This window comes from Eumetopias jubatus, unplaced genomic scaffold (genome assembly GCF_037043125.1).
Source record: "Eumetopias jubatus isolate StellerSeaLion01/CBP00866 unplaced genomic scaffold, mEumJub1_p1.0 scaffold_8, whole genome shotgun sequence".
Lineage (NCBI taxonomy): Eukaryota > Metazoa > Chordata > Mammalia > Carnivora > Otariidae > Eumetopias > Eumetopias jubatus.
In genome coordinates this window covers 1,464,242-1,479,190 of record NW_028274814.1, presented here as the reverse complement: position 1 = coordinate 1,479,190, position 14,949 = coordinate 1,464,242, and the positions used below count along the sequence as shown (strand labels likewise).

Genomic DNA, 14,949 nt, shown 5'->3' with positions numbered 1-14,949 from the left:
CTCTGTGGGAAGCCTGCTTCTCCCTTTCCCATTCCCTCTGCTTGTGTTCCCTCTCTCGTTGTGTCTCTCTCTGTCAAATAAATAAATAAAAATCTTTAAAAATAAAATAAAATAAAATAAAAAAATAAAAAAATGAATTCCTTTAACTTTTGTCTGTCTAGGAAACTTTTTTTTTTTTAAGATTTTATTTATTTATTTGACAGAGAGATAGCGAGAGCAAGAACACAAGCAGAGGGAGTGGGAGAGGGAGAAGCAGGCTTCCTGCCGAGCAGGGAGCCCAACATGGGGCTTGATCCCAGAACCCTGGGATCATGACCTGAGCCGAAGAAAGGCAGATGCCTAACGACTGAACCACCCAGGCACCCCTGTCTAGGAAACTCTTTATCTCTCCTTCTTTTTTTTTTAAATTTTTTTTTTATTTTATTATGTTATGTTAATCACCTTTATCTCTCCTTCTGTTCTGAATGATAGTCTTGCTGGGTAGAGTATTCTTGGCTGCAGGTTGTTTCCTTTCAGCTCTTTAAGTATATCATGCTACCATCTTTTGGCCTGCAAAGTTTCTGCTGAAAAATCCGCTGATAACTAGATTATAGGGTTTCCCTTGTATGCAACTATCTTCTTTTCTCTTGCTGCTTTTCACATTCTCTCTTTATCACTACTTTCTGCCATTTTAATTAGTGGGTGTCTTGATGTGGATCTCTTTGGGTTGATTTTGCTGGGGGCTCTCTATGTCTCCTGGATTTGGGTTTCTGTTTCCTTCCCCAAATTCAGGAAGTTTTCAGTTTCAAATAAATCTTCTGCCGTCTTTTCCCTCTCTCATCTCCTTGTGGGATCTCTATAATGCGAATGTTATTACGCTTGATGTTGTCCCTGAATTCCCCATATCTATTTTCATTTGTTATTATTTTTTCTCTCCTATTCAGCTCCATTACTTTCCATTACTCTGTCCTGCAGATGCTGATCAGTTCTGCTTCCTCTAGTCTACTATTCATCTAGTATATTTTTAATTTCAGATATTGAGTTTTTCATCTCTGATTGGTTCTTTTTTTATGTTTTCTGTCTCTTTGTTGAGGGTCTCACTGAAGTCCTGCACCCTTTTCTCAAGTCCAGTGAGTGTATCATTACTTTGAATTCTCTATCATGCATATTATCTCTATTTTATTTAGGTCTCTTGTGATTTTTTTTCCAGTTCTTTCATTTGGGGCATATTCCTCCATCTCCTCATTTTGTCTCTCTGTGTCTGTTTCTCTGTTTTTGGAAAGTCACCTATGTCTCCTGCTGTTGAAAGTCGTGGCCTAGTTAAGAAGAGGTCCTGTAGTGCCCTGCAGTGCAGTGTCCCCTGTTTACCAGAATCTGGTGCTTCAGGGGGTTCTGCCGGATGTGTTGTGTATGCCCTGCTGTTGTGGCTGAGCCCCTTTTGCTTTTAGTCCAGTCGCCTGCAGCGGCTCACTTTGCCTGTTTTGGGAAGGTCTGGTCCTTGTGTGGGCCAGTCTGGGACTGTCTTGGGCTTGAGTTGAGTCAGACAAGGCATTTGCCAGAGCTGTAGTAGCACCCAGTGGCAGATGCTTTCCCTATTTTGTCCCCTGAGAAATGTTGGTTGTGTGTGTGGGGAGGGTGGGGGGTGAGAGAGGTGCTGCTGTCATACTAGATGTCTGCCCTTAGTCCACTGCTGGGGCCACAGTTGGACTGGTGTGTGAGGTTATCTGTCGTCCCGTCCCTGGGGTAGGAGTCACTCTGGGGTTGCGCTGTTGGCAATCCCTGTTGGGATTGCCAGGGCTTGTAGCACCACATTGGATGGGCTCTGACTAAAAATATTGGAGGAAACAGGACCATAGGAGAATGTGGGTGTAGGTGGGCAGTGTTAGCAAGGTTTGTGCTGGCCTAAGGTAGGGGACCTTAGCCTTGGGGACTGAGGCCTGCAGATCCAGACTTAAGATCTGCAGAAGTACCTGGGTCCAGGACACAGTGTTAGCAAGGTTTGCTTGGGCTTCCTGTGGGAGGGTACCTAGAGCAGAGGCCTGGCTGGAGGGGGCATGTCCACAGGAGAATGTGGGGGTGTGGGGCATGCTGTTAAGCAAGTTAGGTGGAGAATGTTTGTACTGTGCTGGTTCCAGCACGTGTCCTTGTGTTTAGGCTAGGGGGCAGGGGAGGGAAACCGCTCCTGCCAGCTCCTTTGTTCCTGGAGAAGTCTCCCAGGGGTTTCTGCCCCTCCAGACACGCTTGCAGTTAGTTAGCAAATCTTCCTCCCCCATACCTCACGTGTTTTTCAAACTGCTGTTTCTAAGCTGTATTTCTGCGGGGCTGTTTATGGTACTATCTGTTCAAGGGCAGGGACTCAGTTTCCTTTCACCCTGCCTGCTCTCCCAGAGCTGAGACCACTGATTTTTGAAGTGCCAGTTGTTAAGCCCCACAGGTTGTAAGAACTTGCAAAATTTGGCCCCTCTGGTTTCCAAAGACCAGTGTTGCCAGGATTTGTCTTCCCCGTGTAGGTTTCCCCTGCAGGCTCCCTGTTGTGAGGGTCTGTCTCTCTCCCCTCTCCAGGCCCGCATGTCCCTCCCTCCTGGGGACAGTCCCTGTGAGTCCATTTGGCTCCCAGCCACATCTCTGCACTTGCTACCCTCTTCATTGTGTCCTCTTCTCTACATTTAGCTGTGGAGAGTTTGTTCTGCCAGTCTTCAGGTTGTTTTCTGGGTTATTTACACTGATGTATGTATGTGTTACCTAGTTGTATCCATGGGAGGAGGTGAGCTTCAGGTCCTCCTACACCACCATCTTCCCTGGTAGTCCTAGATAAGCTCTCTCAAATCGGTTTGGAATAATTTCATTATCATCAAGATTTTGGTATATATCCTTGATTCCATGAGTTTACATTTTATTCCTCCTTCCATGCCTTTGAACAGTTTTGTTGCATGCAGTCAGCTGAATGCTCTTTGTAACTCTATAATTGCTCACTAACCTGTATTTTCTAGAGACTCCTTAGGATAGTCCTCATGAATTTAAAGCTGAAAATTTAATTGAGCAAGCTTGTCCTATTAGCAGTGAGTGGTCTAGGAATATAGTTTAGGAAAAATCAGTTATTATTTTACTTGGCAGAGAATTAAAATATCCAACTGGGAGTTTACTAAAGAAATTGCAGCTGACCCTTGAATATGGCCTTACTGACAAATTCTGCTAAATTACATGCTATTAAGTGGAGGTTATTATGAATGCCTCATCCCCCAGCCTAACAGCTGCCTTCCCTTGGTAATGGGTGTATTGTAATACCTAATTCCTTTAGTTAGCCCTAGTGGAATATCAGACATGGAATGATACTTTTGGGTTCTTTTTTTAGTATTAATTGTTATTGTAAATATCATTAACATACTTAAGTCTACCAACTATGGTATAAAGTAAGAAGAAAATTGAGTAGCCACCCATTTGCACTGAGCCAGTGAGAGTCTATTTCAGTGGGGAGCTTGGAGAGATTTGCATACCTTGTCTGTGTAAAGGGTGAACATTGTTTCACAACCTTCTTTGTCTCATGCTTTAAAAATCTGGAGGCTTAGTTAGGTCCAGTCTTCCGTTTTCTGCCCTTAGTTCAGTTTTATTATATATTTTGTGATTTTTTTCTTTTTTCATTTTTTTGAGTGTAGTTGACACACAGTGTTACATTTGTTTCATGTGTACAACATAGTGAATTGACAAGTTTATACTTTATGCGGTGCTCTTCTTTTTTTTTTTAAAAAGATTTTATTTATTTTTAAAAAAAGATTTTATTTATTTATTTTTAAAAAGATTTTATTTATTTATTTGAGACAGAGAATGAGAGAGAAAGCGAGAGAGAGCACATGGGGGGGGAGGGTCAGAGGGAGAAGCAGACTCCCTGCCGAGCAGAGAGCCCGATGCGGGACTCGATCCGGGGACTCCAGGATCATGAACTGAGCCGAAGGCAGTTGCTTAACCAACTGAGCCACCCAGGCGCCCCAGGTGTAGCTCTTCTTGATGGAGAATGAGAAGAGTTAGTTGTCAGCCTTTGTAAAAGATGCAGACTGGGGTCCCCAGGACAGAGTCTGGCTGAAATTCCGCTTGATCTGGCCTGGATTTTTACCTGAAGAATGACAATTTTCACACGAATGAGTCATGATCTAAAACATTAGCTCACTCTTTTTGCTCATTTAATATAATAAATGCCATTGAAAAGATCGTTGAGCTCTAGTCAGTGACCTACTTTTTCTCGCCAGTAGGTGTCACAAGCAAATGCTGTTATGTACTGCTCGCTGAGAGCGGTTTGGAAACTCCCGCAAAGGTGCCGTAAAGCAGTGATAAAGCAGTGAAAATGCCACGCTGTGTCACTTCCTGGGGCTTATTGGAAGGTCTCTTTGACTGTCTGCACTTGGCACAGCAGAGTGGACTCTGTCCTCTGAACTTCCTCATCTACCACTGCACCTGGCCCACAAACCATGGGCTCCGTTTCGCCTTTAAATCCACTCTGCCTTTGTCAGTGCAGTTCCCTCTCCTGGATGCCATTCTTTGTGGCCATGTTCTTACCTAAATCCCTTACACGAAAATATACCCTCCCGTTGCCGTATTCCAGAGCCAGAGCTCCTATGTAGATGGTGTGTCCGTGAATGAAGCAGTCTGAGGTCACACCCTTTGCTAGCATTGTGCTAGATGCTGGACACACAAGTGGGAATGAGACGTGGCCCTTGTCCTCAGGGAGCTTAGGGTTTACTCGGTGGAGAGACTGATAAGACTCTCTCCCTCCTAAGTACCTCACCCCCGTGGCTTCCTTGCCCCTCTCCACCCACACAGTCACTGCCTGAAGTGTTTTTACATCTTTAATTTTATTTTTTGCTGTGAAAGAGACCACTTCAATTTCTTTCTTATATGCCCTGTATAATATTGAAAGCCTAATTCAGGTACTGAGAAACACCTGCCTTTGCCTTGGAGCTTCTTCTCCAGAGTATTACACATCTTAAGAGCAGAACATACCAGATATTATTCCTCCCTCTCCTTTGCTGCCCCTTTATTCTCTCTCCACATGTTAAAACAGGAGGGGCTCTTAAGGCTCCAGCCCCTCCTTTTCTCTCTCCCTAAGCTGTCATCCCAAGACCTGGGATGTGCCGCAGACACTCAAATTTCTATCTGAGGGCTCTTTTCTTCGAGCTTCAGGAGGGTGTGTGTACCGCCCACATGGGTGGCATCCTCTGGGGTGTCTCAGACATACAGCGTCCACCTGTAACTGTCTTTCCCCCAGCAGGGCTCCCTGTCTCAGGTGTCGCCAGTCCAGCTGCATGAGCTGGAAGCCTCAGGGTCTCCTGCAGCAGCCCATCTTCTTGGTTGTTGGGGTCCCTGCACGCTAGGTGGCTCTGATAGGACTGTCAGTCTCTCCTGTCATGTCCCCAGTTCAAACTCTGATCTTGGTTATCCCAACTGCTGCGTCGTCTCCTCTGCCCACCAGCTGTGCTCCTTTCCGGCCCGTGTTCCACAGTGTGGCCAGAGCCGTCGGTGCTGCTGTCCTGTGTCTCCAGCGACGGGCTCCGTGCCTGGCACATAGTTACTGCTCTGTTACACAGGGACCCATGGCTCAAGTCCGAGGGCTTCACACCGCCTCTCGTGTACCTGTTCCCATGTTTGGGCTCTGTGTTGTATAATTCTTAGTCTGCTTCTGGCATTATCCTCTGCTTCTATTGACGGATTCATGTCCTTTAACACACTTCTCCCAGTCAACCAGTTAGTTGCCCTGTTTCTCAAGAATTTCCCAAAGTGCAGTCTCCTCCCCAGAGCCCTAATGATGTAACAGGTGTGGACTTTCCCACCCATCTCATTTATGAGTATTGATATTTAACTGATAATTATCTTTATTTGTGTATTTGTGTTAACATTTTTTCCCACACATGCCTTTTTAAGACTTTTTTTTCTTTAATTTTAGAAAGAGAGCAAGTGGGTGAGCAAGTGCAAGAGAGGAGAGGGGAAGACGGGGAGGGAGAGGGACAAGCAGACTCCATGCTGAGCATGGAGCCTGACTGGGGCTTGATCCCACGACCTTAAGATCACAACCTGAACCAAAACCAAGAATCGGACACTCAACAGACTGAGCCAACCAGACATGCCCCTGCCCCCACCACCACATGCCTTTTTAAAAATTACATGATATTTAAGACTTTATGGGCATTACAAACTATGAAAAATTTAACACTATATAGATTTCATCTGTTTAAGGAAGCAGGTTCTTAAAAGTTTATATATGATCTGTTTGGTTTGTTTCTTTCTGATATAGTAGTTCCACTTTGTAAATGTGTTCGATAAACTATAGAAACAATAATTCCATGGTTCAGAGAACTGTAAAACATGCTGATAAACAGAAGGAAAACTTTAAAAGGAATTCTTACCTTGTGACCCAAAGTAAGCAAAGCACTTCGTGGGTATTTCTGAAATCTGTCTTCAAGCTACATTATGCCAATTTATAAATCTTACGTTATTTGGTTTCATTCTCCAACTTCAGCTGAAATTATTTCATTTAAAAATCAAATCAAAACCACAGTGAGATACCTACTTCACATTCATTAGGATGACTATTATTTAAAAAAAAAAAGACAGAAAACAAAATAACTGGTGTTGGCGAGGATATGAAAAAAATTGAAACCCCTGTGCTTTGCTGGTGGGAATGTTAAGTGGAAAAATAGTATGGTGGTTCCTTAAAAAATTAAATATAGAATTATCATATGATCCGGCAGTTCTCCTTCTGGGTCCATACCCAAAAGAATCAAAAGTGGAGACTCAGAAAGGTATTTGTACACCAGCGTTCACAGCAGCAACATTATTCACAATAACCAAAAGGAGGAAACAACTCAAATGTCCGTTGATGGAAAAATGGATAAACACAATGTGGTATGCAGTGGATTATTATTCAGCCTTAAAAAGGGAAGAAGTTTTAACATATGCTACATACTTGGATGAACCTTGAGGACATGCTAAGAAAAAAAAAGCGAGAATAAAAATGACAAACATTGAATGATTCCTAGAGTAGTCAAACTCACGGAGACAAAGTAGAGTGGTTGTTGCCAAAGGCTGGGGGGAAGGGGAACAGAAGAGTTGGTTAGAAGGAACAGAGTTTAGTTCAGGATGATGAGAAAGCTCTGGGGACAGAGATGGGTGGTGGTTTTACAGCAGTGTGAATGTACTAACTGCTACGGAACTGTGCACTTAAAAATGGTTAAATGGTAAATGTTATATATATTTTACTACAATAATAAAAAAATAGGTTTATTGATGCATGTAAATTTATAATTGCCTCAAAATAAAAACTTTACGAGATAGAAAAGGTTTGTTCCTTTGACACCGTTTGTTGAAATTTGTACTGTTTTATGTTGAATCCATATTGATATCATAGTTGTTAGATTGAGAAATTAACCTGTGCTACTTGGAATTTGTTCCTGCCTCAGAGTCTTTTACGATCCAACTACATCCACACTCTTCAGTTACGGAGGGTGTCCATTTCCCATCAGACTAGTTGAGCCCTTTGACTTTTTAAAAACAGGTATGATCAGAGGATAAATCCCTGTTTAAAGGCTGGTGAAATGGAGTCAAACAGTTTTAGAGTTTATATGTATGCTAGCATGTAGGACAAAACAACTCAAGTCCTTTAACTCTGGCATTTTCATGTCTTCCCAGGTATACCTTGAAAGACTTTTAACATATGCAGAGATAGACATCTGTCCGGCCAACTGGAAGCGGATTGTTCTAGGGGCGATCCTGCTGGCCTCCAAGGTTTGGGATGACCAGGCTGTGTGGAATGTGGACTACTGCCAGATCCTGAAAGACATCACGGTGGAGGACATGTGAGTTTGTGTATTGGGGTGGGGCACCATTTGGGAAGGAACCATGTCCCTCTGAATGGTCTGTATGGTAATGAAGGAATGAATTTGACTGAAGGTCTCTTGTGAGTGGGTACAACAAGGACATGGCTGGGGAATATTACACCTGTACTACTCTTCATTGAGGATCATGAAGAGGTACTGGTTACACTTTTTGATTTTGTGAAACTAGTTACTGAAACTATATTATGGGCAGACATTCTTTTACCTTAATCAGAAAGGTGTAGATAATGCTGTCACCTCTGTGATGGCTTTTGTTCTGGCTCTTTACCTCACTGCAGACTCATAACAATGCCCCACACCAGTCTTGTGGGCAAGAGCCTCCTCAAAAAGCAGAAGAGCTAAAATACTATGTTTCTGTTTAGTTCCAGGGAGAATTTGCAAGTTCACTTGGTTAAAATCAGCATTCTGTCCTTGGGTGCTCTTATGTGTCTCATTAGGGCTGCATGTGCTCCCCTAGCTGGTCTCAGAGCCCCAGCTCAGTGGAAGCGCCATGAGCTTGGGGGGCGAGGGGTGTCCACCCCCATAGCTCTCAGGGCGGTCTTGGGATTTCTCAGATGGTTCAGTCCTTAGATTTAGGTGAGGATTGTGAACAGGAGACCTGCAGGCCTGTTGTCTGCGATCTCTGGGGTCTGGGAATACAGAAAATAGGTTTAGAGCCTCTTACAGGACAAAGGAGTTTTTTGGAAAACAATCAGGATAAACTATTTACAGTTCCTTATGGTTTTTAGGTACTTCTGACACTATTCTTGCTAAAATTTTTCAGTTATTGTTTGTTCAGCTTCCTTGAGGAAGCTTTAGGCTGGAGAAGGTGCCCAGCTGTGTCTCTGTCCACCTCCATGTTCCTAGACCCAGTCATCCTGGGGGTGTGGGATCTTCACAGTGCCTGTGCAGGCTGCTGCTGGGGGGTGTCATGTGGGCACATTAGTTCTGGGTTCCTCACCAGCCTAAGGCCCTTCTTGCCTCTGGTTACTGATTGGATGGCACCCCATTTTTGTGGTACCCTGTGAAGCACACCTGTTTGTCTTCTTAGGTCTTTTGTTGCAGAGCCTATTTCTGCTGTAGACCTATAAAACTCCTTCCTGGGTCTATAATTCTTTATTATAAAAAGGAGGACAAGTGTAAATAAGTTTTTGATAGTAAGAAAAATTAAAGTCTTGATTATATTTCAAAGTGAAAACAACTACTAAAATAATTGTCATCAGGACCACAGAGGAGGATGCAAGGTGGTAAGAGGTACTGACTTGTTTCCTTTATTGGGGGTTACTCTGTCAACTCCTTGATATCATTTGACACTTGAGTTGTGTGCTGTAGGAATGACATCATGGTTGTCCTTCCTTGTTTGTGTTGCTGATGTATGTATGTAGGCGACGAAAATTTTCCCTTTTTCCCCTTTTAGGTTCTTTGGTCTAATAATTAAATTGACATAAGACAAACAGGAGAAAAACAAATTTAATTTTGTACATATGGGAGCCCCATAAGGATATGAGACTCAGAGGCCCTCAGGCAAGTGAGGCTTATATGCCGTCTGAGCTAAGGAATGGGATCGGGGCCTAGGGCTTCAAAGGGGAGGAGTGCAGTTCAGAGGGAGATAAAAAGAGCAGATGCTTGGTGATCAGATGTTTGCCCCACCATCCAAGTTTTTCACTTCGGGACAGTGAACCCCAGTAAGGGAGGGTGAGCAGCCTGCCTCTCTCTCCCAGAGCAGAAGAGTGGGAAAGGAGGGGCCAAAAGGAGAACCTACATACTTGATGTGTTCTTGGGCAAGTCAGTTTTAACAGTGAGAAATGAAAATTACAGATCTAGAAATACGTTCCCTAATGCTCTTGTGTTTTTAGGCATACTTGGAGAAAGCTTTTGTGTATTGTAAGGGAATACATAAACCAGCATGAAGCCCAGTGCCCTGCTAACCGCTGCAACAGAGACCCAGCGTTACGGGCTGAATTGTGTTCTCTCAGAATTCCTGTGTTGGAGCCTAAGGCCCAGTGCCTCAGAATGTCTCTGTATTTGGAGATAAGGTCATAAAGAGGTAATTAATTTAAAGTAGGTCATAAGGGTGGGCCCGAATCCAGTAGGACTGAGTCACACAACACAGCAGAGGGACAGCCATGTGAGGACACAGAGAGAAGGCAGCCATCTGCAGGCCAAGAGAGAGGCTTCTGAAGAAATCCAACGCTGCTGGCAGCCCCCATCTTGGACTTCCAGCCTCCAGAATTGTGAGAAAGTAAATGAATGCTGTTTAAGCCCCCAGTCTGGTATTGTATTGTGGCAGCCCTGGTAGACCGATACAGATGTTGATCCTGGCAAGTGGGGTGCTGCTGTGACAGTTACCTGAAGCTGCGGAAGTGGCACTGCAACTGGGTAATGGGTAGAAGCTACAAGAGTTTTGAGGCACATGTTAGAAAAACCCTAGATTACCTTAAAGGGATAGTTGGTAGAAACATGGTTGTGAAAGATGATTCTGATGAGGACTCAGAAAGCAGAGAGCTTTAGAGGAAACTTTTCTCATCTTAGAGATAGACATGTAGTACCACAAACAGAATGTTGCTAGAATTAGGACTGTTAAAGGTGCTTCTGGAGTGTGGTGTCAGAAATGAGGAACATGCTGTTGGACACTGGACCAAGGGCAACACTTGTTACACAGTGGCAAAGAACTTGGCCAAATTGTGTTCTAGTGTTTGTGTAAGGTAGAATGTTCAAGAATGAACTGGAATATTCAGCTGAGGAGATTTCTAAGCAGAGTGTTTAGAAACCCTGCCTGGTTTCTCCGTGCTGCTTATAATAAAATCTGAGGAAAGAGAAATTAAAGAAGGAATTGTTAAGCAAGAAGGGACCAGATGTTGAAGATTTGGAAGAACTCAAATTTTCCAACCTCTGCCTATCCTTATTGCAAAAAATTAGAAAGCATGCTCTGCAGAGAACAATGAAGGTGTTGTGGCTGGACAGTGTTTGCCAAAGAGGTTACAAGTGTGGCTCAATGGTCCAGTCAGTCATCCCAGCGGAAATGTTGCCAGTTTAAACTGAAGGGGACAAGACAGGACAAAGTGAAGGAAGGCTGTGGGACTTCAGGATTCTACAAAAGAGCTGTCCTGCTGTGACGTGTTATCCTTCAAAAGGGGAAATGGCCGTGAAGGCAGTTTGGGAGTTGGCAGGGCTGCCTTTACCCCCACGGGCACAGCAGGTATGGGTCTTGGGGGCTGAGGCTGCCTCCTCCTCGGCTAGGATTTGGGGCTGCTGCTCTTGGCTAAGGGGGCCCAGAGGCAGGGCTCCCCTCTCAGTGGGCTGGATGATAGAGCATCAGCCAAAGATTATTCTCAAGCCTTAAAATCGAACGCATTTGCCCTGCTAGATTTCGGACTTGCTTGAGGCCCAAGACCCCTTTCTACTTTTTGATTTCTCCCTTTTGTAATGGGAATGTCTGCCTATGCCTGTGTGACCATGGTACTTTGGAAGCAGATAACTTCCACAGTAGGAAGTTTCACGTGTTCATACCTGCAGAGGAATTTTGCCTCAGGATGAATCAGACCTCTGGTCTCACCCATACCTGATTTAGATGAGATTTTCGGGCTTGGAGTTGATGCTGGAATGGGTTAAGACTTCTGGGTTGTTGGGATGGGGTGAATGTATTCTGTATGTGAGATCTCTTTCTCACACCATCACATGTCAGCTTTGAGCACCTAGTGACAGTTGCCGTGCATGGGAAAGGGAAGGATGAACTTTGATGGGCAAAAATGCTGTTAAAAGAAATTACATTGTGGGGTTGACTTGTTTTTGTTTTGCAATAACCTTAGAAGAGTTGTTCTCATATGTAAAACAAAGGAATCTCAAATAAGGAGAAGCCAAGGGACTGGTTTTAGTGCTGCATAGCAGATAGAGACAGCAAAAACCTCTGACCCTCCATGGGTGTAGGGTGCCCGGTCTTTGGTGTTTGGTTTTCATTGTGGTAAAATATACATGGCATAAAATTGACTAGTTTAGCCATTTTTAAGTGTACAGTTCTTTGGCATTAAGTACATTCACATTATTGTGCAACCATCACCAACCAGAAACTGTGTGCCCATTAAATAATACGTCCCCACATCCCCCTTTCCTGGCCCCTGGCAGCCATCATTCTGCTTTGTCTCTGAATTTCACTTCTCTGGATGCCTCACAGAAGCAGAATCACACAGTGTTCCTCTTTTTGTGACTGGCTTATTTCACTTAGCATAGTGCCCTCAGGGTTCATCTGTATAGCAGCACATAGTGGAATTTCCTTCCTTTTTAAGGTCGAAAGTATTGCAGTCCATGTGCATACTCTGTTTTGTTTATCCATTCATCCATTGCTAGACACCTGACACTTGCACTGCTTCTGCTCTTGGCTCCTGAGAATAGCATTGCTGGGAGCACGGGTGTGCAGATCTCTCCCTGAGTCCCTGCTTTCAGTGCTTTTGTGTATATACCCAGACGTGGGATTGCTAGACTGTCAGTGGCTGGTTTTTAAAGTGAACCCGTTTTTCTAGAAAAGCAGATAGATGATAAATGTTTAGATGATAAAAACAGCTCTCCTTACTCCATTTTAGAGGCCCCTTCACAAGTTGTGAATTGTGCTAATTCAGTTGGGTTTCTCTACGATTTTGATCTAATAATAATGCATATTTCTGAATATATGTTTTGTTTACTGACTTGAGTTACTTCTTATAAAATTTTAATCAGAACTGTTTTCTCATGATTATTCAGTTGAGGGCAGTAAATCCATCAAGCCTGTTCTCTCTGTGTCACTCTTAGTATTTCTTATGATTTATCACGTAGCAAGCTGTCACATGTCCCTGTAAGATGTCCTGCTGCAGTTTGGAATTTCAGATTTTGGGAATTACTTTTATCTGCTAAATCTTGCCTTAGTTAGAAATAAGCACAACAGCTCTAAAGTCCGTATTTCCCTCATTAAAAAAGAAAGGCCTGAAGGCTGTTCCTTTTTTCCAAGGAACCTTGAGGAAAATGCCACCTTGTTCAAAAACAGATTCCTCTTGGCTTTAGTCAGAGTGTATCCCCTCAACAAGAGTCATTGCTAGCCAGCTACCACCGGGGCCAGGATTAACAGACTGGCTCTATTCCCCTCCCCACCCCCCCCACCCCCACCCCCCGAGGTTTTCTTAGCATCAGGAGAGTGAGAGCTGCAGTGGCTCCTTCGGCCACCAGACGGCAGTCTGTCCCCAGGCGGCCCCCACGGTCCCCCCAGGAGAGCTCCTTCCAGCCCTTTTGTTTTGGCACTTCTGACCTTAGCAGTACTTTTACACTCTTGTTTTATTAAAATCTTAGCTGAGTTCCAGTATTTCACAGGATGATCTCTTGTTAAATCTCATTTAAAGGAGGCATAAATAAAAGTTAAAGTAAAAATTATCCCAAATAAGCCAAAGTAATTTAGACTCTTTAAAAAAAGAATAAAATTTAGCACAGTATGAACATTTGGAGCTCACCTTCTTTCACTAGACTGTATAGAAACAGCAAATTATGGTGTTTCTCTGATGAAAAGACCTGAATGTGACTTCTCAGTCTTCCCATCTGAGGACCACAAACCTTCTGTAGCAGCTCTCATTTGTCCAGTACCTTCTCTCTCTGAAGCCACCCACTCTTGCTCAGATTGCAGCCTTCCTTCCCCACCACCTTGGTGCTCCTGTCCCTTGTTGTCACAGCAGGAGATTGAGACAGAGTCCTGAGTAAGTCCACCTGGCTTACTGAGGTGACTCACCAGGAACAGACCAGGACTCGGGTACACCATGGGGACAGAATGGTGCTGAGTTAGTTTGAGGCTGCAAAACATCAGGTACCTGCATCCAGAGGCCAGAGCTGGGGGGCTCAGTGTTCAGTGGAGTCCATGGAGGGGGGATCCAGGCTAGTTGGGGTGAGGCCTAGCACTTAGGGCAGGGTTTGTCAGCCTTCAGATTCACTTACAGGAGATGGTGACCAGGTATCCTGCCAGAAATCCCCTGCCCCAACCCTTGTTCCTTTCCACCAGAGCTCTGTGTTTCCAAGCTCAGTTCATCTCTTACTTCTATGGGAAGCCTTCCTCCATCCCTCCACCCAAGCTGAGCTTGGCCTGTTCCATCCAGTAAGGGTAATTATTGAGCACTAATTGTATGTCACGTGCTTTGATAGGGGCCAGGTGGCATGGTTTCTGGCTAGGAGGAGACAAGCAAGGACACTGAGTCAAGGTGACACCTGCAGTGGAGTCTGATAAAGGACAGAAATAGAGGGCTGTGTAACGTGCTTGGGAGCACAGGGTGCTTTCAGGGGGAGACGATGCCAAAACTGTGTGCCCGACCTAGCACCAGTGCTCAACAAACAGATCCATCGCTGAGGACTTTTCTCCCTCCAGGTACTAACTGTCAAGAAATGAACCTGATCTAAAACATAATTGACTTGGGGAAGTTCTCCAAATAGAAGTTTTAAAATTTATTCTGGCTACCCATCATTCATTTTCATCAAACTATAAATGGGTTGACCAGATGGATCTTAATACCTGTGTTGGCTCCTTTACTGACCAGTCTGTGGAGGTGAGTGGTTCTAGAGGTTTGGGCTGGGACCAGCCGCATCAGCATCCTGTGGGAGCTTGTTAGAAAGACACATTCTCAGGCCCACCGCCCGACCCACTGAACCAGGACTGGGGTGGGCTCCGCAGTCTGTGTTAACGAGCCCTGCATGTGATTAGATGGCAGGCTCAGGTGTGGGGACTACTGCTTTCACTCTTCAGAGTTGGCGGGGGTCCCTTTTTGTGAGTCCAGGGCTGCAATTCATTCACCTACTCCCTGCTTTGCCTAAGAAAGCCCCCACAGCAGTCCCTCCGCTCTTCTCCTAGGAGGTAGGGAAGGGGAAGGCCCACTGAGGAAAGACAGGCCTCTAGGTGTAACAGAGGCTTTTCCCCTGGGCTCCTGTGTTGGCCTCTCGCCAGACTCCACTTGACAGCTCTTGACTGCTTCATCTGCCCCAGGGTTGATGGTTCGTGCTGGGATTTGCAGCCAGAGTTTGCTGTGTGTGTGGTTGGGTCTCAGTGAAACGCACCACCCTGAGGCACTTCCTGGTGATCGTCCCAACTAATCAGGCCTCATCCTTCTGGGCA

General features: G+C 44.7%; 1 protein-coding gene across 1 annotated transcript in view; it reads left to right on the top strand.

Moving 5' to 3' along the window:
- Positions 1-14,949, top strand: part of CCNY (cyclin Y) — a 232,542-nt gene that overhangs the window by 210,801 nt on the left and 6,792 nt on the right. The window contains exon 8 of the mRNA XM_028120909.2: positions 7,654-7,820. Within this exon, the coding sequence (XP_027976710.1) occupies positions 7,654-7,820 (167 nt within the window). The remainder of the gene's footprint in view (positions 1-7,653; positions 7,821-14,949) is intronic.